Source organism: Megalobrama amblycephala, linkage group LG3, assembly GCF_018812025.1.
Source record: "Megalobrama amblycephala isolate DHTTF-2021 linkage group LG3, ASM1881202v1, whole genome shotgun sequence".
Lineage (NCBI taxonomy): Eukaryota > Metazoa > Chordata > Actinopteri > Cypriniformes > Xenocyprididae > Megalobrama > Megalobrama amblycephala.
In genome coordinates, this window is record NC_063046.1 from 9,421,318 (window position 1) to 9,438,753 (window position 17,436).

The 17,436-nt window shown below is 36.6% G+C and overlaps 1 protein-coding gene across 2 annotated transcripts in view; it reads right to left on the minus strand.

Annotated features, from left to right (window-relative positions):
* Nucleotides 1-2,261: 2,261 nt before the first annotated feature.
* anpepa (alanyl (membrane) aminopeptidase a) overlaps nucleotides 2,262-17,436 on the minus strand; it is a 52,100-nt gene continuing 36,925 nt past the window's right edge. For both annotated transcript variants that reach the window (XM_048183744.1, XM_048183743.1), the window contains exons 8-21: nucleotides 16,656-16,799; nucleotides 15,199-15,264; nucleotides 12,068-12,133; nucleotides 11,790-11,965; nucleotides 11,623-11,699; nucleotides 10,279-10,412; nucleotides 10,137-10,192; nucleotides 7,645-7,792; nucleotides 7,473-7,564; nucleotides 7,269-7,379; nucleotides 5,316-5,483; nucleotides 2,917-3,057; nucleotides 2,736-2,817; nucleotides 2,262-2,614 (exon numbers count right to left, since the gene is read on the minus strand). In XM_048183744.1, the coding sequence (XP_048039701.1) occupies nucleotides 2,462-2,614; nucleotides 2,736-2,817; nucleotides 2,917-3,057; nucleotides 5,316-5,483; nucleotides 7,269-7,379; nucleotides 7,473-7,564; nucleotides 7,645-7,792; nucleotides 10,137-10,192; nucleotides 10,279-10,412; nucleotides 11,623-11,699; nucleotides 11,790-11,965; nucleotides 12,068-12,133; nucleotides 15,199-15,264; nucleotides 16,656-16,799 (1,614 nt within the window). In that variant the 3' untranslated portion in view covers nucleotides 2,262-2,461. The remainder of the gene's footprint in view (nucleotides 2,615-2,735; nucleotides 2,818-2,916; nucleotides 3,058-5,315; nucleotides 5,484-7,268; nucleotides 7,380-7,472; nucleotides 7,565-7,644; nucleotides 7,793-10,136; nucleotides 10,193-10,278; nucleotides 10,413-11,622; nucleotides 11,700-11,789; nucleotides 11,966-12,067; nucleotides 12,134-15,198; nucleotides 15,265-16,655; nucleotides 16,800-17,436) is intronic.

Below are 17,436 nucleotides of genomic sequence, written 5' to 3' on the forward strand. Positions count from 1 at the left end.
GACTATCACTGTGTCCTTGAGCAAGACATTTCTCAGGTTACTCCAGGAGGGGCTGTCCTTGTGATATGAATGCTCCTAAAAACATGCTGCCAAAATGCTGTTAGCATCCGTTCATTTTCATTCAGTTAAGTTACATGATGATGAATTCATATGAGGTTGGAGCCGGTTCTGCACACACACACACACACACACACACACACACACACACACACACACACACACACACACAAACACACAAACACACACACATTGGGTTTTCATGTTTTATGGGGACTTTCCATAGACAAAGATTTTTATACTGTACAAACTGTATGTTCTATCCCCTAACCCTAAACCTACCCATCACAGAAAACGTTCTGCATTTTTACATTTTCAAAAAAACATCATTTAATATGATTTATTTTATTACTTGTTTTTTGTTTTTTTCATGGGGACGAAAAAGTCCTCACAAGGACAAGAATTTCAAATATTGCCATTTTTGTGAGGACATTTTGTCCCCATAATTAGGGTTTACCTGGACCACACACAAAAAGAAATTCAATTACATCTTAGATTAACAGGAATAGTTCAGCAAAAAATTAAAATTCTGACATATACTGTACACTACTGTTCAGATGTATGGGCGATGGTGAGATTTTTAGTGAAAGTAAACACTAAAACAGTAATATTGAGGAATATTAATGCAATAAAAAAAAATGTTTTTTTCCTGTTTTAAAGGGGACCTATTACGCCCCTTTTCACAAGATTTTAAGTCTCTGGTGTTCCCAGAATGTGTCTGTGAAGTTTCAGCTCAAAATACCCCACAGATAATTTATTATATATCTTGTCAAATTTGGGTGTGAGCGAAAACACGCCGTTTTTGTGTGTGTCCCTTTAAATGCAAATGAGCTGCTGCTCCAGAAGAGGGCGGAGCTTTAACAGTTCGTGCTTCGGTTGCTCAACAACAACAAAGCTGGAGAATCTGCTTTGAAAAATGAGGATTGTCAGTAACAGCGTTCAGCCTTACATTGTTCAAACCGGAGTCGACACTGATGGAGAGACTCAGGAAGAAGTTACAACTTTTAGAATGAAACTGGACGTTTCTGAATGGTTAGTGGATAAATTTATGTAGTTTCTGTGGAGTTGATTCAACTCATCCACTAGCATGTGCCGTCATGTTCATCTTTTGTGCAAAACCCGTATGGACGCCCACTCTACACAGCGTACCTGTTTGCCAAACAGAGCCATACACAACCAGGCTAACGTTTATGATGCTGTGAATGGTCTAATAATTTTTTCAAAAATATCACTCGGACAGAAACACTGTTTTTTTAGCCGTTGAGCTTGCCAGGGTCAACTTGCAGGTTAACCAAGCCTACGAGACTGTGCTCGTCTGTTTAGCCAACAACAGAACAGTTAACATGCTTTTGCCATGGCCTTAGAACTGGTACACCGTTGTCGCTTGTGAAAACAAAACGGCAGCTCTGTGGGTGGAAAAGTGCAAATTAAGGGGCGGTGATATTATAATAAGATCCCCTTCCTACGTCACTAGGGGAGTGAAATCTGAGCGGCTTGTCTTTTCACATGATTACAGAGAAAGGCTTACCAAAACAAAGTTACTGGGTTGTCCTTTTTCACATTTTCTGGGTTGGTAGATTCACCGGGTACCCGATTATAGCACTTAAACACGAAAAAAGTCAGATTCTCATGATATGTCCCCTTTAACATATTTCAGAATGAAATTTATTCCTGTAATGGGAAAGCTGAATTTTCAGCATCATTACTCCAGTCTTCAGTGTCACATGATCCTTCAGAAATCATTCTGATATAATGATTTGCAGCTTAAGAAACATTTATTATCAGATTACACAAAAAAAATCTTATCAACCTCAAATTTTTGAAAGGTAGTGTATTGTTATTTTGAGTAAATAACAACTTAAATATCAGCTGTTGCTCACACCAAGCTACCTTAAGGCTTATAATATCTTATAATACCTCCATCTCTTTCGTGAGCACTTAACCTCATCTTAAAAAAAAAATAATAATTCTTATACCTATCCTTTCACTTCCTCTCTATTGTAGCTTAGGATAATCTGAGCACTGCCTATAACTTGTATTATGAGCACTTCTTGTCTATTTGCCTCGTCATGACGACTCGCTTGTTGTATTCCTCACTTGTAAGTCGCTTTGGATAAAAACGTCTGCCAAATGAATAAATGTAAATGTAAATGTAATATTTTATTGGTGCTTTTAATAGACATTTTTGGAGACTGACTGCAGCGATCGTTCCCATTCACTTTTATTATACAGAAAGGAACACCAAGGTTATTAAAAAATGCCCCTTTTATGTTTTACATAAGAAGAAAGTCATACAGATTTGGACAACAAGAGGGTGAGTATATGATGATCATTTCTGAATTCTAGTGCATCCAGTTGAAATTACTCAAGTAATACTTGAACTGACTCTGATCAGATGTGAAGTTTACTCTGATTCTGAGGTGAGCCACTGCAGCACTGGCTCCTTGTTCTCTGCCAGCCACTTAATCTTGGCTGTTGTCTTCTCGATGGCCTGCTGCAGCGCACGAGTTCCCGAGCCGAATCCGGTCTCAGCGTTGTCTTGTTGGAACCGTTTCAACTGAGCAAAGACATCAAGGATTTAATACTTAAGTCAGGTTGGTTTGTATCTGTCTTATAATCCTCTTACAGTGCATGCAAAAGATTTTTGCCACGTGGTTCTAAGGTCAAAGGTCATGTACCTGACTGAGTTCAAATGGTGTGCAGAATCTATTGGTGATGTCACCAATTAATCTGGAGAAAGTGAATGATCCAGTGCCGTACCTGTTGAGTAAAACCAAAAATGTATACTTTCACATATTTTTTTTATATTTTGATCTATCTGTGTGTGAGTGAGTGTGTTATGGTATTTGCCATTCTTACACTTTGAAGAAATAGTCCCAGTTTGCCCGGACAAAGTCCCATGCCAAAGGTTGGCCAATAATATTACTGGCAATGTACCCAATGGTGGAAGTGGCATCCTGCTTGCGGATCTTTTCTGGTTTCATAGTATATTCCAGGTACCTTAATAAAACAATTATACTTGCACACATTATAACACATTATACTTGGCATTTCTTGCAGTATTACCATGTATGCACATAAACCGTCCCTGTATTCAAAAATACATAAAAAAATGCAATTCATACAGGCACTCGAACACCATTTCTACATTGAACATGTTTTTCATTTCTGAATAAAAAATTTGTTTTGTAGGGCTTAAGCGTCTGATGCTCTTCAGTCATTTTTGACCAAAAAATTTTACGTTTTGTTCTTTTAGAATTTTTTACTTCATCGGAATGGTATGAAACTTGGTAAAAGTTTTGGCACTTGCTATGTGAACATGCATCAAAAAAAAAAAAATAAAAATCATGGACATGATTCGAAAAGGTTAAATGGTCCTAAAAAAAAAATAGTCACACTTGTACTCCTCATGGTCAAAAATGAGTGCATTGGAAACAAAGGGGAAATGAATTTCATCTAGTGAAAACGTTTGGTACTGTGCCCAGACAAAATCTTGCTGAAAGCTCATTTTTTGAGATATCAAGTTCCAAATTGGAACTCAGCCTGTTTAGATTTATGGCTTTGATTTTCTCACAGTTTTAGAGTAAAACATGTTTTAGAAAATATATATTTCATATAAAAATTGAAAATAGTATTTTTGTGCATTTTTCATAACAACCATAATCTTTTTTGTAACCCCTAAAAAAACAGCATACTGCATAATAAGCATTTATGGAGCCCCACACATGACATGCAAGAAAAAAAATTAAATCGTGTGCACGATTTACTAAAACATGCGAACAATTAACTATTTAGTTCCTGAACGAAATAGTAAATCGTGCGCACGTTTTAGTAAATCGAGGGAACAAAATAGTAAATCGTGTGCACGATTTAGCCTACTATTTTTTTTCCTGCATGTCATGTCCGTAAGCATATGAATATTAGGCAATACTAATACGAGAAAAATAGAAAAAATGTGACCGCTAAATTAAAGTCATTGTTGTGTAAACACATTTTGTTGTCATCTTATAACTATAAAACTAGAAATGATGTACAGTGATATACAGATATGATGATCTGAACATTTCTCCTTAAAAGTCACCATGAAATCAAAATTAATAATTATTTTATTTTTTACAGAATGTTGCAGTGTTTATTTTAAAGGTGCCATTGAACATTTTTTTACAAGATGTAATATAAGTCTAAGGTGTCCCCTGAATGTGTCTGTGAAGTTGCAGCTCAAAATACCCCATAGATTTTTTTAAATTAATTGTTTTAACTGCCTATTTTGAGGCATAATTAGAAATGCGGCAATTCAGGCTGCGGCCCCTTTAATTGCTCGCGCTCTCCGCCCCCTCCCAAGCTCTCGACACTATCATTGCATAAACAAAGTTCACACAGCTAATATAACCTTCAAAATGGATCTTTACAAAATGTTCGTCATGCAGCATGTCTAATCGCATAAGTATTGTATTTATTTGCATGTTTACATTTGATTCTGAATGAGTTTGATGGTGCTCTGTGGCTAAAGCTAACATTACACACTGTTGGAGAGATTTATAAAGAATGAAGTTGTGTTTATGAATTATACAGACTGCAAGTGTTTAATAATGAAAATAGCGACGGCTCTTGTCTCCGTGAACAGTAATAAACAATGGTAACCACATTTAACAGTACATTAGCAACATGCTAACAAAACATTTAGAAAGGCAATTTACAAATATCACTAAAAATATCATGATATCATGGATCATGTCAGTTATTATTGCTCCATCTGCAATTTTTCGCTGTTGTCCTTGCTTGCTTACCTAGTCTGATGATTCAGCTGTGCACAGATCCAGACGTTAATACTGGCTGCTCTTGTGTAATGCCTCGATCATGGGCTGGCATATGCAAATATTGGGGGCATACATATTAATGATCCCGACTGTTACGTAACAGTCAGTGTTATGTTGAGATTCGCCTGTTCTTCGGAGGTCTTGAGATTTATAAATGAGACAAATGAGATTTATATAAGAAGGAGGAAACAATGGAGTTTGAGACTCACTGTATGTCTTTTCCATGTACTGAACTCTTGTTATTCAACTATGCCAAGGTAAATTCAATTTTCAATTCGATGGCACCTTTAAATGATTTATCTGTGCACATTTTTTTAATTGTCATTCAAACATTTCTAGAAACTTTGAAAAAGCATTTTAAATTAGAAAATATTTTTTTCCTTTTCATCCTTTCAGTCACCCTTATTCATCTTTGAGCCTTGTGCTTTCCTATAGCTCTACCTGTTCAGTAACCAGGGCACTTTGGTGCAGGCCAGAGCTGATCTCAGCTTGACTGCTTCAGCTGCAACTGTGGCCTTCTGGAACATCTGCCAGCCAAAGTTCCATTCTTCTGCTCCGCCCCCAGCGATGGCGTCACAGTACACCGTGGACCTCAGGTTAGGGTGAATCCTGAAAGGTATGAAAAAAACAAAACAAAAAGACCATCTGGACCAGTTCCTGGGACTGAATTATAAGGAGGTGTGGGTGTGGGTGGGTCATTTTTCTTTTTGATCATTTTTCTTAAGATTTTTTTGAGGAATAGAAAGTTCAAAATAGCATTTATTTGAAATAGAAATCTTTTGTAACATTATAAATGTCTTTGATCTCTCTTTTGATCAGTTTAAATGTGCAGTATGACATTATTGACAGCTAGCGGTCGAGTCCGAGTAGGACAGGATGAGGGAAACAACTGTCTCCAATATATTGAATTTGGACTGCAAGTACTGCAGAGAGTTGTTTCCCCTGCCCCGTTCTCCTCAGACTCGACCGGCAGCTTATTATTACATACTCATGCAGGTTGCCAGATTGAGGACATGCAACCGGACAAGTGCAATTGACAATGCAAAGTGACAAGCCTTAAGCCTTGGGTATACTTCGCGCACAGCCTTGCAAATTATACTTCACTTTACTCGTACGCGTACACAGGCATTTAACGCATGTGCAGTTTTGAGCAATCTCTTGCCACAAGTTACAACCCATGTAAACATCTTCGTATTCTTCCATGCTAGAGTTGTATAAATGAGGTACTTTCTAACCTCTTCACACAATCTGTCATCTATATAGGCCTCCATTGTCGCTGTAGCTTGCATGCGTTCCGGTCTGTTCTGTTTATGCAAGTTTTCTTCGACTACCTTGTGAATCGACTCCCCCAGGGCATGGTTGCCACCTTGTGGATAAACTAATTACTGCAAAAAAATTAAATGCGCATGTGTGACCCTGCGTGTACAAAGTAATAAGTTGATTTGCTAATGTGGGTTTGCAATGTTTTTATTGCTGAACTTTTTTAGGTCAGAGCCTGCAATCTCTGACCCAGTTCGTTTGCTGGATTCCTTGACTGCAATACGCTGTGTTTTATACCCGACTGGTAACCCGGGGTGTTGAAATGCTAGTGGTTAAATTGGCAGTGGGGAATCACACAGACCAAAACAAACACAGACATTCAGACACAAAACACACATCTCAAAGTAGAATAACTGGCTCTAGTGTTGTTTTTCTGTGAAATAAGTATGTGAACTTTGCATGTTTCCTAAATCTCTGCAAACATATAATGGTACTTTTATGCTTTAGTACAGTAAAAAAAAAATACATACAACATATTAATTTCTGAAGAAAAAAAAAAAAAAATCTTTTGAACAGTCTATGTTTTGCTTTTTAAATCTTTCCCCGCCATTGCCGGAATTGTCCTTCTTTCAGTGTTTTCACTGTTAATACGATAGGGGGCGCTATTATGCACATTCTGAAAGAGTACAGAATCTCTGGATCAAAACACAGGCAAAAAAATGAGCAAAAACAAGTAATAAATGCATTGCTTATGCATGTTGAAGTACTGATTTTTGTTCAAAATGTTGCTTTTTTTATGAAACTTACCCACATTCAAGTGTATATAAAAAATGCATTAAGCTAGAATAAAACAGTTTTTTCGTTTAAAAGCAGAGGGTCTGTTCTGTGTTTTTGTGAAGCGCTGGCGGTGACTGTCAACTTTTTTTTTTAAATGCTGGCAGGGAAAAAGTTAATATTTTATTATAAAGTATTGTATTCTCTTTTTAAAAATGTCTAACATGTAAACTTTTATAAAGATGTAATAATTTGCTTTAACTGTGAAATTACATTCATCCTACAATCAGCCACATAGGAAACTGATTCTGCAGTTCCTCTGCAAACTTTCTGCAAACTTCCTCTGCAGTTTGCACTCACGCATTGATATTAGGATTCTGCATCCATCTTTTGAACCAGCTCTTGGTTAGCTCTCTGCATCCCTCCACGCCGGTGCTGCAGGCTAGTGAGAGTGCAATGATCTGTGTAAACCTGAGAATAGCGTATTATTATAGCATATAAAAAAATAGCATATTATTAAACATTACTTAATATTAATCAAATAGAGTAAAGATTTGTTCTTACTGATCAGTGTGGCCATAAGGAACTGTTGTCCAGTTTGAGCTGATAGTACCAAAATGTTCAAACAGAGGTTTGACTTGTTTCTTGAGATAAGCCTAAAAGAAATCCATACAGCAGTCCCTTTAATCTCTCTGTTTTACTTTACGTTTGATTATAAAGATGAGATTCAACCAACCTGCAAGGCGCCATAAACTTCACTGCGATCAAACAACTGGAAAAAATAGTTCAGATTCCGAAGCGCCGCCTCCCATGGAATGTATTCCCGCTCATGCATGAGATATTTAGTGGTTCTCAAAGCAAGTGTTATGTTTATAATGGATGCTCTGGAAAAATAAACCAAAAATGACAGTTTTACAAGGAATACATTCATTCACAGTTCCCACACTTTTTTTTACTTTTACAGTTGCTTGTCATTACTGGATAGATACAGATTTTTAAAAAAATAATTAAGGATGTGTTCACAGGTCTGGTTCTATAAAAACGAACTCTGGTGCGATTCCTCTGTTAGTGCGGTTCATTTGATTAAATGTGAACGCTGCATCTGAACCGTGGTGCGCACTAAACAAACGGACCGAGACCCTTGAAAAGTTTCCAAACAAATTCTGATGAGATTTGAGTGAAATACGAATGCAACACGGACCAAAGGCATCTAAACGAACCAAAAACAGGATGTGATGTCACAATATGTGGTAAACCCGTCTAATTGCTACTCAAAACTATCCCAATGGCGTTTCAGGGGGGACCCATTTTTGGTAAAAAATCGTGCTGCGGGGGGTAAAATACATTTTTTTGGCAGGGTTCCCCTGGTAAACGTTACATTCCAGGGGCTAAATATCCTGTTATTTGGGGTCGCTTCAACCCACAGACATGAAAAACAACCCGCTGCAACAGTGTTAAAGTAGCCCAAGACCACGGTCTTGGCAACACTGATCTTTAGGTTTGTTGTTAAAAATGACAGCAAATCAGGAATAAATGTATTGTTTTTTTTTTTCTTTTTGTTTGGGTCAGACCAAAGAACCAAGAAAACCGAACTACAAGTGTGAACACATCCTTAGAAATGACTCAGAAGAACAGTTCAGACATTAATGAAATTTGCAAGATGTATTCCATACAAAAGTAATGTGTAAGCGATGAAATATGTTTGAGCAGTGCATAACTATAAAAAATGTTTATCAATTTTATTAATTTTTAATTTAATTTGATTCATTTCCATTACTTTCCCAGGACAAAAACACACCCCAAGATCATGGGAACTCTGAAACGCACAACCATTCAAAAGATTAGGGTTGATGAGATGCATAAATGTTTCTGAAAGAAGTCTCTTCTGCTCACTAAGGCTGCATTTATTTGATCACAAATACAGTAACAATAGTAATATTGTGAAATATTATTACAATTTAAAAGAACTGCTACAAGAAACATTACTTCTTATCAATGCTGAAACCAGTTGTGCTGCTTAATATTTTGTGGAAACTGCAATATATAGATAAGCATTTATTTGAAATAGATTTTTTTTTTTTTTGTAATATTTTAAATGTCTTCTATGGCAAGCCGTTTTGACTTTTATTCATTCTCAGGATATGAATTCTTGATATCAACAATTCAATTTTCACTAGTTAAAATGCTAATTCTTGATATCAGGAATTACATTTCCACTTAGTAACAAAGTTCATTTTTGATATCAACAATTCAATTTTCACTAGTTAAAATGCTAATTTTTGATATCAAGAATTATATTTCCACGAGTAAAAACTAGAATTCTTGATATCTGTAATTGTATTTTCACTAGTGAAATGTCACCATAGGCTGCCATTCAAATTCAATTGTTGATATCAAAAACTGATTTCTTACTAGTTGAAATTCCAGTTTCACATATCAGAAATACAATTCTTACTAGTACAAATAATAATTTTTGATATCAATAATTCAGCTATTTCAGTAGCTGAAATGTCAGTTCTTGATATCAAAAATTGAATTGGTACTAGTAAAAATGTTAATTTTTGATATCAATAATTTGATTTTCACTAGTGACAATGTTAGTTTCTGATATCATGAATGTGATTGTTACTAGTAAGAAAGCCATTTTAGATATCCAAAATTATATTGATATCAGAAATACATTTTCAGATCAAGAATTTTTACTAGTACCAATTCAATTGTTGATATCAAGAACTGACATTTCAACTAGTGACAATTGAATTCTTGATATCAAAAATTTGCATTTTACTAGTAGCAATGTAATTATTGATATAAATTCTTATTTTTCCTAGTAAGAATTGTATTTCTGATATTTGAAATTGGAATTTCAACTAGTAAGAAATCAGTTCTTGATATCAACAATTGAATTTGAATGGCAGCCTATGGTGACATTTCACTAGTGAAAATACAATTACAGATATCAAGAATTCTAGTTTTTACTAGTGGAAATTCAAATGTTGATGTCAAGAAGTAACATTGTTACTAGTGGAAATGTAATTCCTGATATCAACAATTGAATTGTTGATATCAAGAATTGCCATAGTCTTCACTGTCAATTTGATTCATTTTAATGCATACTTGCTGAATAAAAGTAATATTAAAAAAAAAAAAAAAAACTTACTGACCCCAAACTTTTGAACAATAGTGTATATTAAATGTGCAAATGAGTGCAAACCTAACAACTCTCACCTTGCTAGATTAAATGCATCATCCAGAATCTGAGCTCTGTTCACCACAGGTATAACCTATGTAAAGAAAAGATATAACAGATTGTTTTTATGTCTTTTCAGCATTTTCGTGACTGTTCTTTCTCATAATTTTCATGCAGGACCTGGTGATTTGACTCCAGTTGGCTGAGAAGTCGCTCCCAGTTTCCAAGGTCGTAGTTCACTCTGAAGTATCCTGACACACGGAGGTTGGCCAGCACCCATTCGCTTTTGCTGACTTTCATGGGTTTGTGAATAGCTTGGAGCAGAAAAAATAAGGTCATATTTCATGTATTATCTTCAAGCAAGGAGAAAGCATTTCATTTGACAGTAAGTAATTCATTATTACACTACCGTTCAAAAGTTTAGGGGTCAGTAATGAATGCTTTTATTCAGCAAAGAAGCATTAAATTGATCAATAAAGACATTTAAAATGTTACAAAACACTCTGTTCTTTTGAGCTTTCTATTTATCAAAGAATCCTGAAAAAATGTATCACTGTTTCCTCAAAAATGTGAAGCAGAACAACTGTTTTTCAACAATGATAATAATATTAAATGTCACTTGAGCAGCAAATCATCATATTAGAATGATTTCTGAAGGATCATGTGACACTGAAGACTGGAGTAATGATGCTGAAAAGTCAGCTTTGATCACATGAATAAATTACATTTTAAATATTCTTAAAAATACAAATAATTTAAATTCCAATCATATTTCACAATATTACTGTTTTATTGCATTTTTGATCAAATAAATGCAGACTTTGTGAGCAGGAGAGACTGCCTTTCAACCTTTTGAACAGTAGTGTATTTTTAAATTGAAATGAGCCAACAATATTTCAGAATTCAGTTAAAGCTGTTTGCACAAATGACTCTAAATAGTGCATAACAAAAATATTTGAACAAACCCTAGCTAAACTTAAAATGACAGAAAAACTATTTACTTTTTAGACTCTTTAGACCTGGGCCAGTAGTCAACCTACTAACAACTCAGAGCAGCCTAGCAACCATTCAGAACATTCTGGCAACTACAGAGCAACATGTTAACAGACCCTCAGAGTGCCTTAGCAACACCCTGGCAACCACCCAAAACAACCTGGCATTGTGATTACAAGTTTTGCACATGAAACACTTTTTTATCTTCAGTAAAAGTAAAAAAAAAAACAATGCGTGCACTCAAGGTCTTCTCTCGAGCCAAAAAGGTTTTGTAAGCTTCACTCCCTTGTCCTCCAAAAACAAATCTAATTTCCAAAATCCAGGATTTAATGCATCTCCAGCCCCCTGTAGAATAGGCTACTAAGTAACATTTGACTCTTTGCCTACTATGGATTGGCCCTTGTGATGGAGTGCAGAGACCCATAACCGAGTGACCTGCGATTTTATTGGCTGAGCGAGAGCTTGTAAGACCTGTTGCAAGATTTTGAGGTTGATGGTAAGTATAAAGTGATTTTAGAAGGTTTAATGTACCTGATTTCTGCAGAAGCCACAGCTGATCATGCTCCTGGCCTGTTTTCATCCATTTGATGGGCACAAACCATTCATAACTGAGATTTAACACAGCAGTTAGACTTCTAGCAAGGAGTTTCAAATGATCTAGAAATAATATATTTCAATGAAGATGCTTGACAACATACTTGAATTCAGATTTCCTTTCCACCACTGCTTCTTTCTCCAGGAGAAAGTGCTTTTGGCTGACGTTCCCTGTTCGAGTGTCAATGGTGACTACTGGGTAACCCATCTGTAGTATCCAGCGGTTCATGATCTCGTGAACACTATACGGTAGTTTCACCCTTGGAGTTTGATCTACTGCCTGGTTGAGATGTGAAAATGAGCATAACGTTGAATTCCAGCATGCCTCACAGTATGTTCTTTACACCACATATAAATCTCAAACAGTTAATAAATATCCCACCTTTTGAAGATGATCCCAGAGATCTGAATGCACCGAGCTTCCAAAAGCAAAATGGTTCAGATAGTTCTATGGGAGAGGAACAGCACAAACTCTTTTCTATGGTATTAAGTGTTGAGTAAAATAGAGCTGCACAATTCTGGATAAATTGGGAATCACGATTTCTTTGGTTTGAAATAGAAATCACGATTTCTCGCACAGTTCTGAATAGACAACTAAACAAAATAACATGTTATTTACAACAGATTCTGACAAAATGTTGATTGCTGAAATTAATTTAAAGCATTTCATTAAAGCTGCAGTCCGCATTTTTTGGCCCTCTAGCGGTTAATAAACAGAACTGCACGCGTCTTGCGGAAGAACATTGTAGCCGGAGCTACTTTTCTCTGTATATGTCTATGGCGAATCACGCAGTTACTGTGATACTCTGCAGCGGTTCCTACCAGTCCGGTCTGAAATAGTCCAAATATAAACATGTATTATAAGTGTAACATAATGATTCAGGGTAAGACAAAAACATGGTTTGGAAAATGGATTCATGTTGTACATTCTCATTATATAATTTTTGTAAATTTTGAACACAACAAAAAGTTACGGACAGCAGCTTATTGAATTAACTATTTTAAAAAATCGGGTTGAGTGAATGATTCAACGACTCACTCATAAAGACTTTGCTTGTTTCATTACTAGATGAATCAGCATTTTTGAACAAATCTCTTAAATGAATGATTGAATAAATGTTTTTTTTTTAAAATAGTTCCTTGTCGCCACCTGCTGGTGTAATGATGTAATATTTACAATCTTTATTTGAAGCGCCAAGTTACTTGCTCTATTTTAATTGCTACCATATACATCAGCAGTGTTGGGGAAAGTTACTTTTAAAAGTAATGCATTACAATATTGCATTGCTCCCTAAAAAAGTAACTACTTGCGTTACTTGGTTACTTAGTTTTTATGGAAAGTGGCTGTTTGTTTGTTTCTATTACAACAAAAAAGTTCTATTTTTAGCATATATAAAGGCCCTTTCACACCAAAAGTGAAATGAATAGACCAATTTGGTGCAGACGTCACTTGATGTCAGTTACGTCAGCAGACGTTAGTTACATTACTTGCAGCTGCGCGCTGGTGGCAGAAAAATTGTGGTAATAAGTGGAGGAAAATGGGCAAAATTATTAAATTGCGGGATATTAAAGGTGCCATCGAACGTTTTTTACAAGATGTAATATAAGTCTAAGGTGTCCCCTGATTGTGTCTGTGAAGTTGCAGCTCAAAATACCCCATAGAGTTTTTTTTAATAATTTTTTTAACTGCCTATTTTGGGGCATAATTAGAAATGCGCCGATTCAGGCTGCGGCCCCTTTAATTGCTCGCGCTCTCCGCCCCCCCAGAGCTCTCGACTCTATCATTGCATAAACAAAGTTCACACAGGTAATATAACCCTCAAAATGGATCTTTACAAAGTGTTCATCATGCAGCATGTCTAATCGCGTAAGTATAGTATTTATTTGGATGTTTACATTTGATTCTGAATGAGTTTGAGGTTTTGCTCCATGGCTAAAGCTAACATTACACACTGTTGGAGAGATTTATAAAGAATGAAGTTGTGTTTATGCATTATACAAACTGAAAGTGTTTAAAAATGAAAATAGCGACGGCTCTTGTCTCCGTGAATACAGTAATAAACGATGGTAACTTTAACCACATTTAACAGTACATTAGCAACATGCTAACAAAACATTTAGAAAGACAATTTACAAATATCACTAAAAATATCATGGATCATGTCAGTTATTATTGCTCCATCTGCCATTTTTCGCTATTGTTCTTGCTTGCTTACCTAGTCTGATAATTCAGCTGTGCACATCCAGATGTTAACTGGCTGCCCTTGTCTAATGCCTTTCATAATGTTGGGAACATGAACTGGCATATACTAATATTGGGGCGTACACCCCGACTGTTACGTAACAGTCGGTGTTATGTTGAGATTCGCCTGTTCTTCTGAGGTCTTTTAAACAAATTAGATTTATATAAGAAGGAGGAAACAATGGAGTTTGAGACTCACTGTATGTCATTTCCATGTACTGAACTCTTGTTATTTAACTATGCCAAGGTAAATTCAATTTTCAGTTTGATGGCACCTTTAAGTCACAATTCTGAGGAAAAAAGACAGAATAACAAATATATCTCACAGTTCTGTTTTTCCTTCTAAGAGTTATGAGATATAAACTCAGATTTGTTAGGAAAAAAAGTCAGAATTGTGAGATATAAACTTGAAATTAACTTTTTTATTCTTTTATTCCGTGGCTTCCACTGACTGCTACTGCAGAACTGTCGTTTTCTGCCACCAGGTAGGCTCCACCCACAAAAAACATCATCGCTGTTTGCAAACACAAAATAGGTCTATAAGCTTGAGGCTGAAGGAAACGCAAATTCATGCCTCTACAGTAGAGGCCATTCGGGAATACAGAAGAATAGGACGCAGGAGAAGTAAATGAGTAAATGTATGCTCACGTTTAGTCTAGAACCTGTCTAGCATAACCATCGTGTTTACACACACAACACCTCTGCACTTACGCAGGATTCCTCTCAACATGGGGACAGGAGAGGAGTCAGTCAATAAATTGAAAAAACAAAGTAACTTCTGTTACTTATTTGAAAAGGTAACTACAATATTTTGTTGTAAATTTAAAAGTAATGCGTTACTTTACTATTTACTCGAAAAAAGTATTCTGGTATGCAACTCGCGTTACCCCCAACACTGTACATCAGTGTTTATATCTGAACTATAAACTTTTATCCCAGTACTTCTGTGATATTTTGAATTATTGTAACACAGAAATAATGATACTGTGTGGTTAAAAAATGTTTGTGAAACTGTTTCATACCTATACATGACAACTGTTTTCTCTGGCTCAGCGGATCCTACGCAGATTTGAATCTTCCGCTGCCTCTGATGTGTTCGTACTTGTCAAAGGTTTAATAGACATAGCCGAATCGTTCTCATTTAGGAACAAGATCGAGTGGGTGTTTGAATCTAAATCGTGATCTTCTAACAATAAACCGTGCAGCTCTAGAGTTAAAGTTGCATGAACTCTTCAACTTGTTCAAAAACTTCAGACTACAGAAAGACTTACACCGAGTCCCTTGGCAAACACAGGCTCCGTCAGGAATTCTGAGAGCATTTTCAGCACCGCAGCTCCCTGTAATGACAAACATATGTAATGCTTTTATCTCCGACTGGACTGAAACTACCCTGACAGCTTTATGACTGTATTTGCAACCCCTCAAGGGATAGTGCTTTTGGTGGTCTTTCGAAATTCCACACTATCAGTGCTAAAGCTGAAACCCAACATGGATCATCCAACATAAGATCCAAAAAGTATTTCAATGTTATAATCAATACTAATGTTATGGGTGCTTGCCAGGCCGTTGCTAGGCTGTCGTTAAGGTGTTATGAATAATTATTAGCACATCGATATCCTGTTTCTAGGGTGTTCTGAGTGGTTGATATTCTGTTTGCTATCCTGTTTCTGTGTTTGTGGATGGATGGTTGTTAATTCCATTGATATACAGTTGCCAGGGTATTTTTAATGGTTGCTAGGGTGTTGTGGGTGGTTGCTATGGTATTCTGAGTGTTCTTAGTGTTTTTCAGTTCTTGGTGGTCGCTAGGGCATTGCTATATTTCTAGGTCTCATGATAATGCATTTTTTCAAAGTTTAATAAGTAATGGATGGAAAAATACAATGTTGCAGGTGGTTGCCAGGGCGTTGCTAGGTGGTCGTTAAGGTGTTCTGAGTAATTATTAGCACATTGCTATCCTGTTTCTAGGGTGTTTTTAGTGATCGTTATTCTGTTTGCTATCCGGTTTCTGTGTTTGTGGATGGATGGTTCTGAATGTTTGTTAATCCATTGATATCCAGTTGCTAGGGTATTTTTAATGGTTGCTAGGGTGTTGTGGGTGGTTGCTATGGTATTCTGAGTGTTCTTAGTGTTTTTCAGTTCTTGGTGGTTGCTAGGGCATTGCTAAATTTCTAGGTCTCATGATAATGCAGTTTTTCAAAGTTTAATCAGTAATGGATGTAAAACGACATTGCTGTGAGTGGTTGCCAGGGCGTTGCTAGGTTGTCGTTAAGGTGTTCTGAGTAATTATTAGCACATTCCTATCCTGTTTCTACGGTGTTCTGAGTTGTCTTTATCCTGTTTGCTATCCAGTTTCTAGCTCTTGGGGGTCCCAAGGGTTTGTGGATGGTTGCCAGGGTGTTGCTATACTGTATGGTTGTCAAGAGTGGTATTTAGTGTGTCCCTCTCTGGTTGCTAGAGCCGTCTGGTGATGGGATATTCTGAATGGTTGTTTTGCTAAGTGTGCGATGCTATCCTGTTGCTGAGGTTTTCTTTATGGCTGCCAGGGCGTTGTTATGTGGTTTTTAAGATGTTCTTTGTGTTGCTGTCTGGTTGCTTGGGGGTTGTGGGTGGTTTCTATGGTATTTTGAATTTTCTTAGCATCGTTCAGTCCAGCTGCTAGGGTGTTCTTATTGGTTTCTAGGCGTTGCTAAGTTTCTAGGTTTTATGATAATGCAGTAGACTTTTGTACCTTGCTGTAGGATATGGTGTTGAACATTTCACTAATCTCTGAAGGAGTGTTGACCTCTTCCTCCTTTCGTGAGAGAGGGTGAGAGGAAGTCAAGCTGTCCACAGCAAATGCTCTTTGCAGGTCGTACAGAATGATCTGGTCTTTCTGGTGAGGGACAGAGTTGATCATCAATTAAGTGTTACATGTTTTTGTCTCTTCTAAACTTTTAGCTGCACTGCAACATGCACCACTGCATCATGCTCTCTCAAAGGTGAAGTGTGTCATTTCTGCTCCACTAATGGCTCTAAACAAAACTGCAAAAATAATAAATATTGACAGATTTACCAAGAACTTAAGAAGAATAAGAATTGATTACCTTACTTACCAAGAAGAATTTATTTATTTGTTTGTTTATTTATTTATTTATTTTAGACTCCAGCATCCCTGCAACTCTACATAGGACAAGTGATTTCCATCTATCCATCCATCTGTCCATCTGTCCATCCATCCGTCTGTTTATCCATCCATCCATCTATCCGTCCGTCCATCCATCCATCCATCCTTCTGCACATCCATCCGTTTGTTTATCCATCCATCCATCCATTTATCCTCCATCCTTCCTTCCATCCACCCATCCGTCTGTCCATCCATTCGTCTATCTATCCGTCCATCCATCCATCTATTCGTCTTTCATCCATCCATCATCCATCCGTCTATCTATCCATTCGTCTATCTATACATCCATCCATCCATCTAAACATCCATCCATCCATATATCCCTCAATCCATCCATCCATCTCTC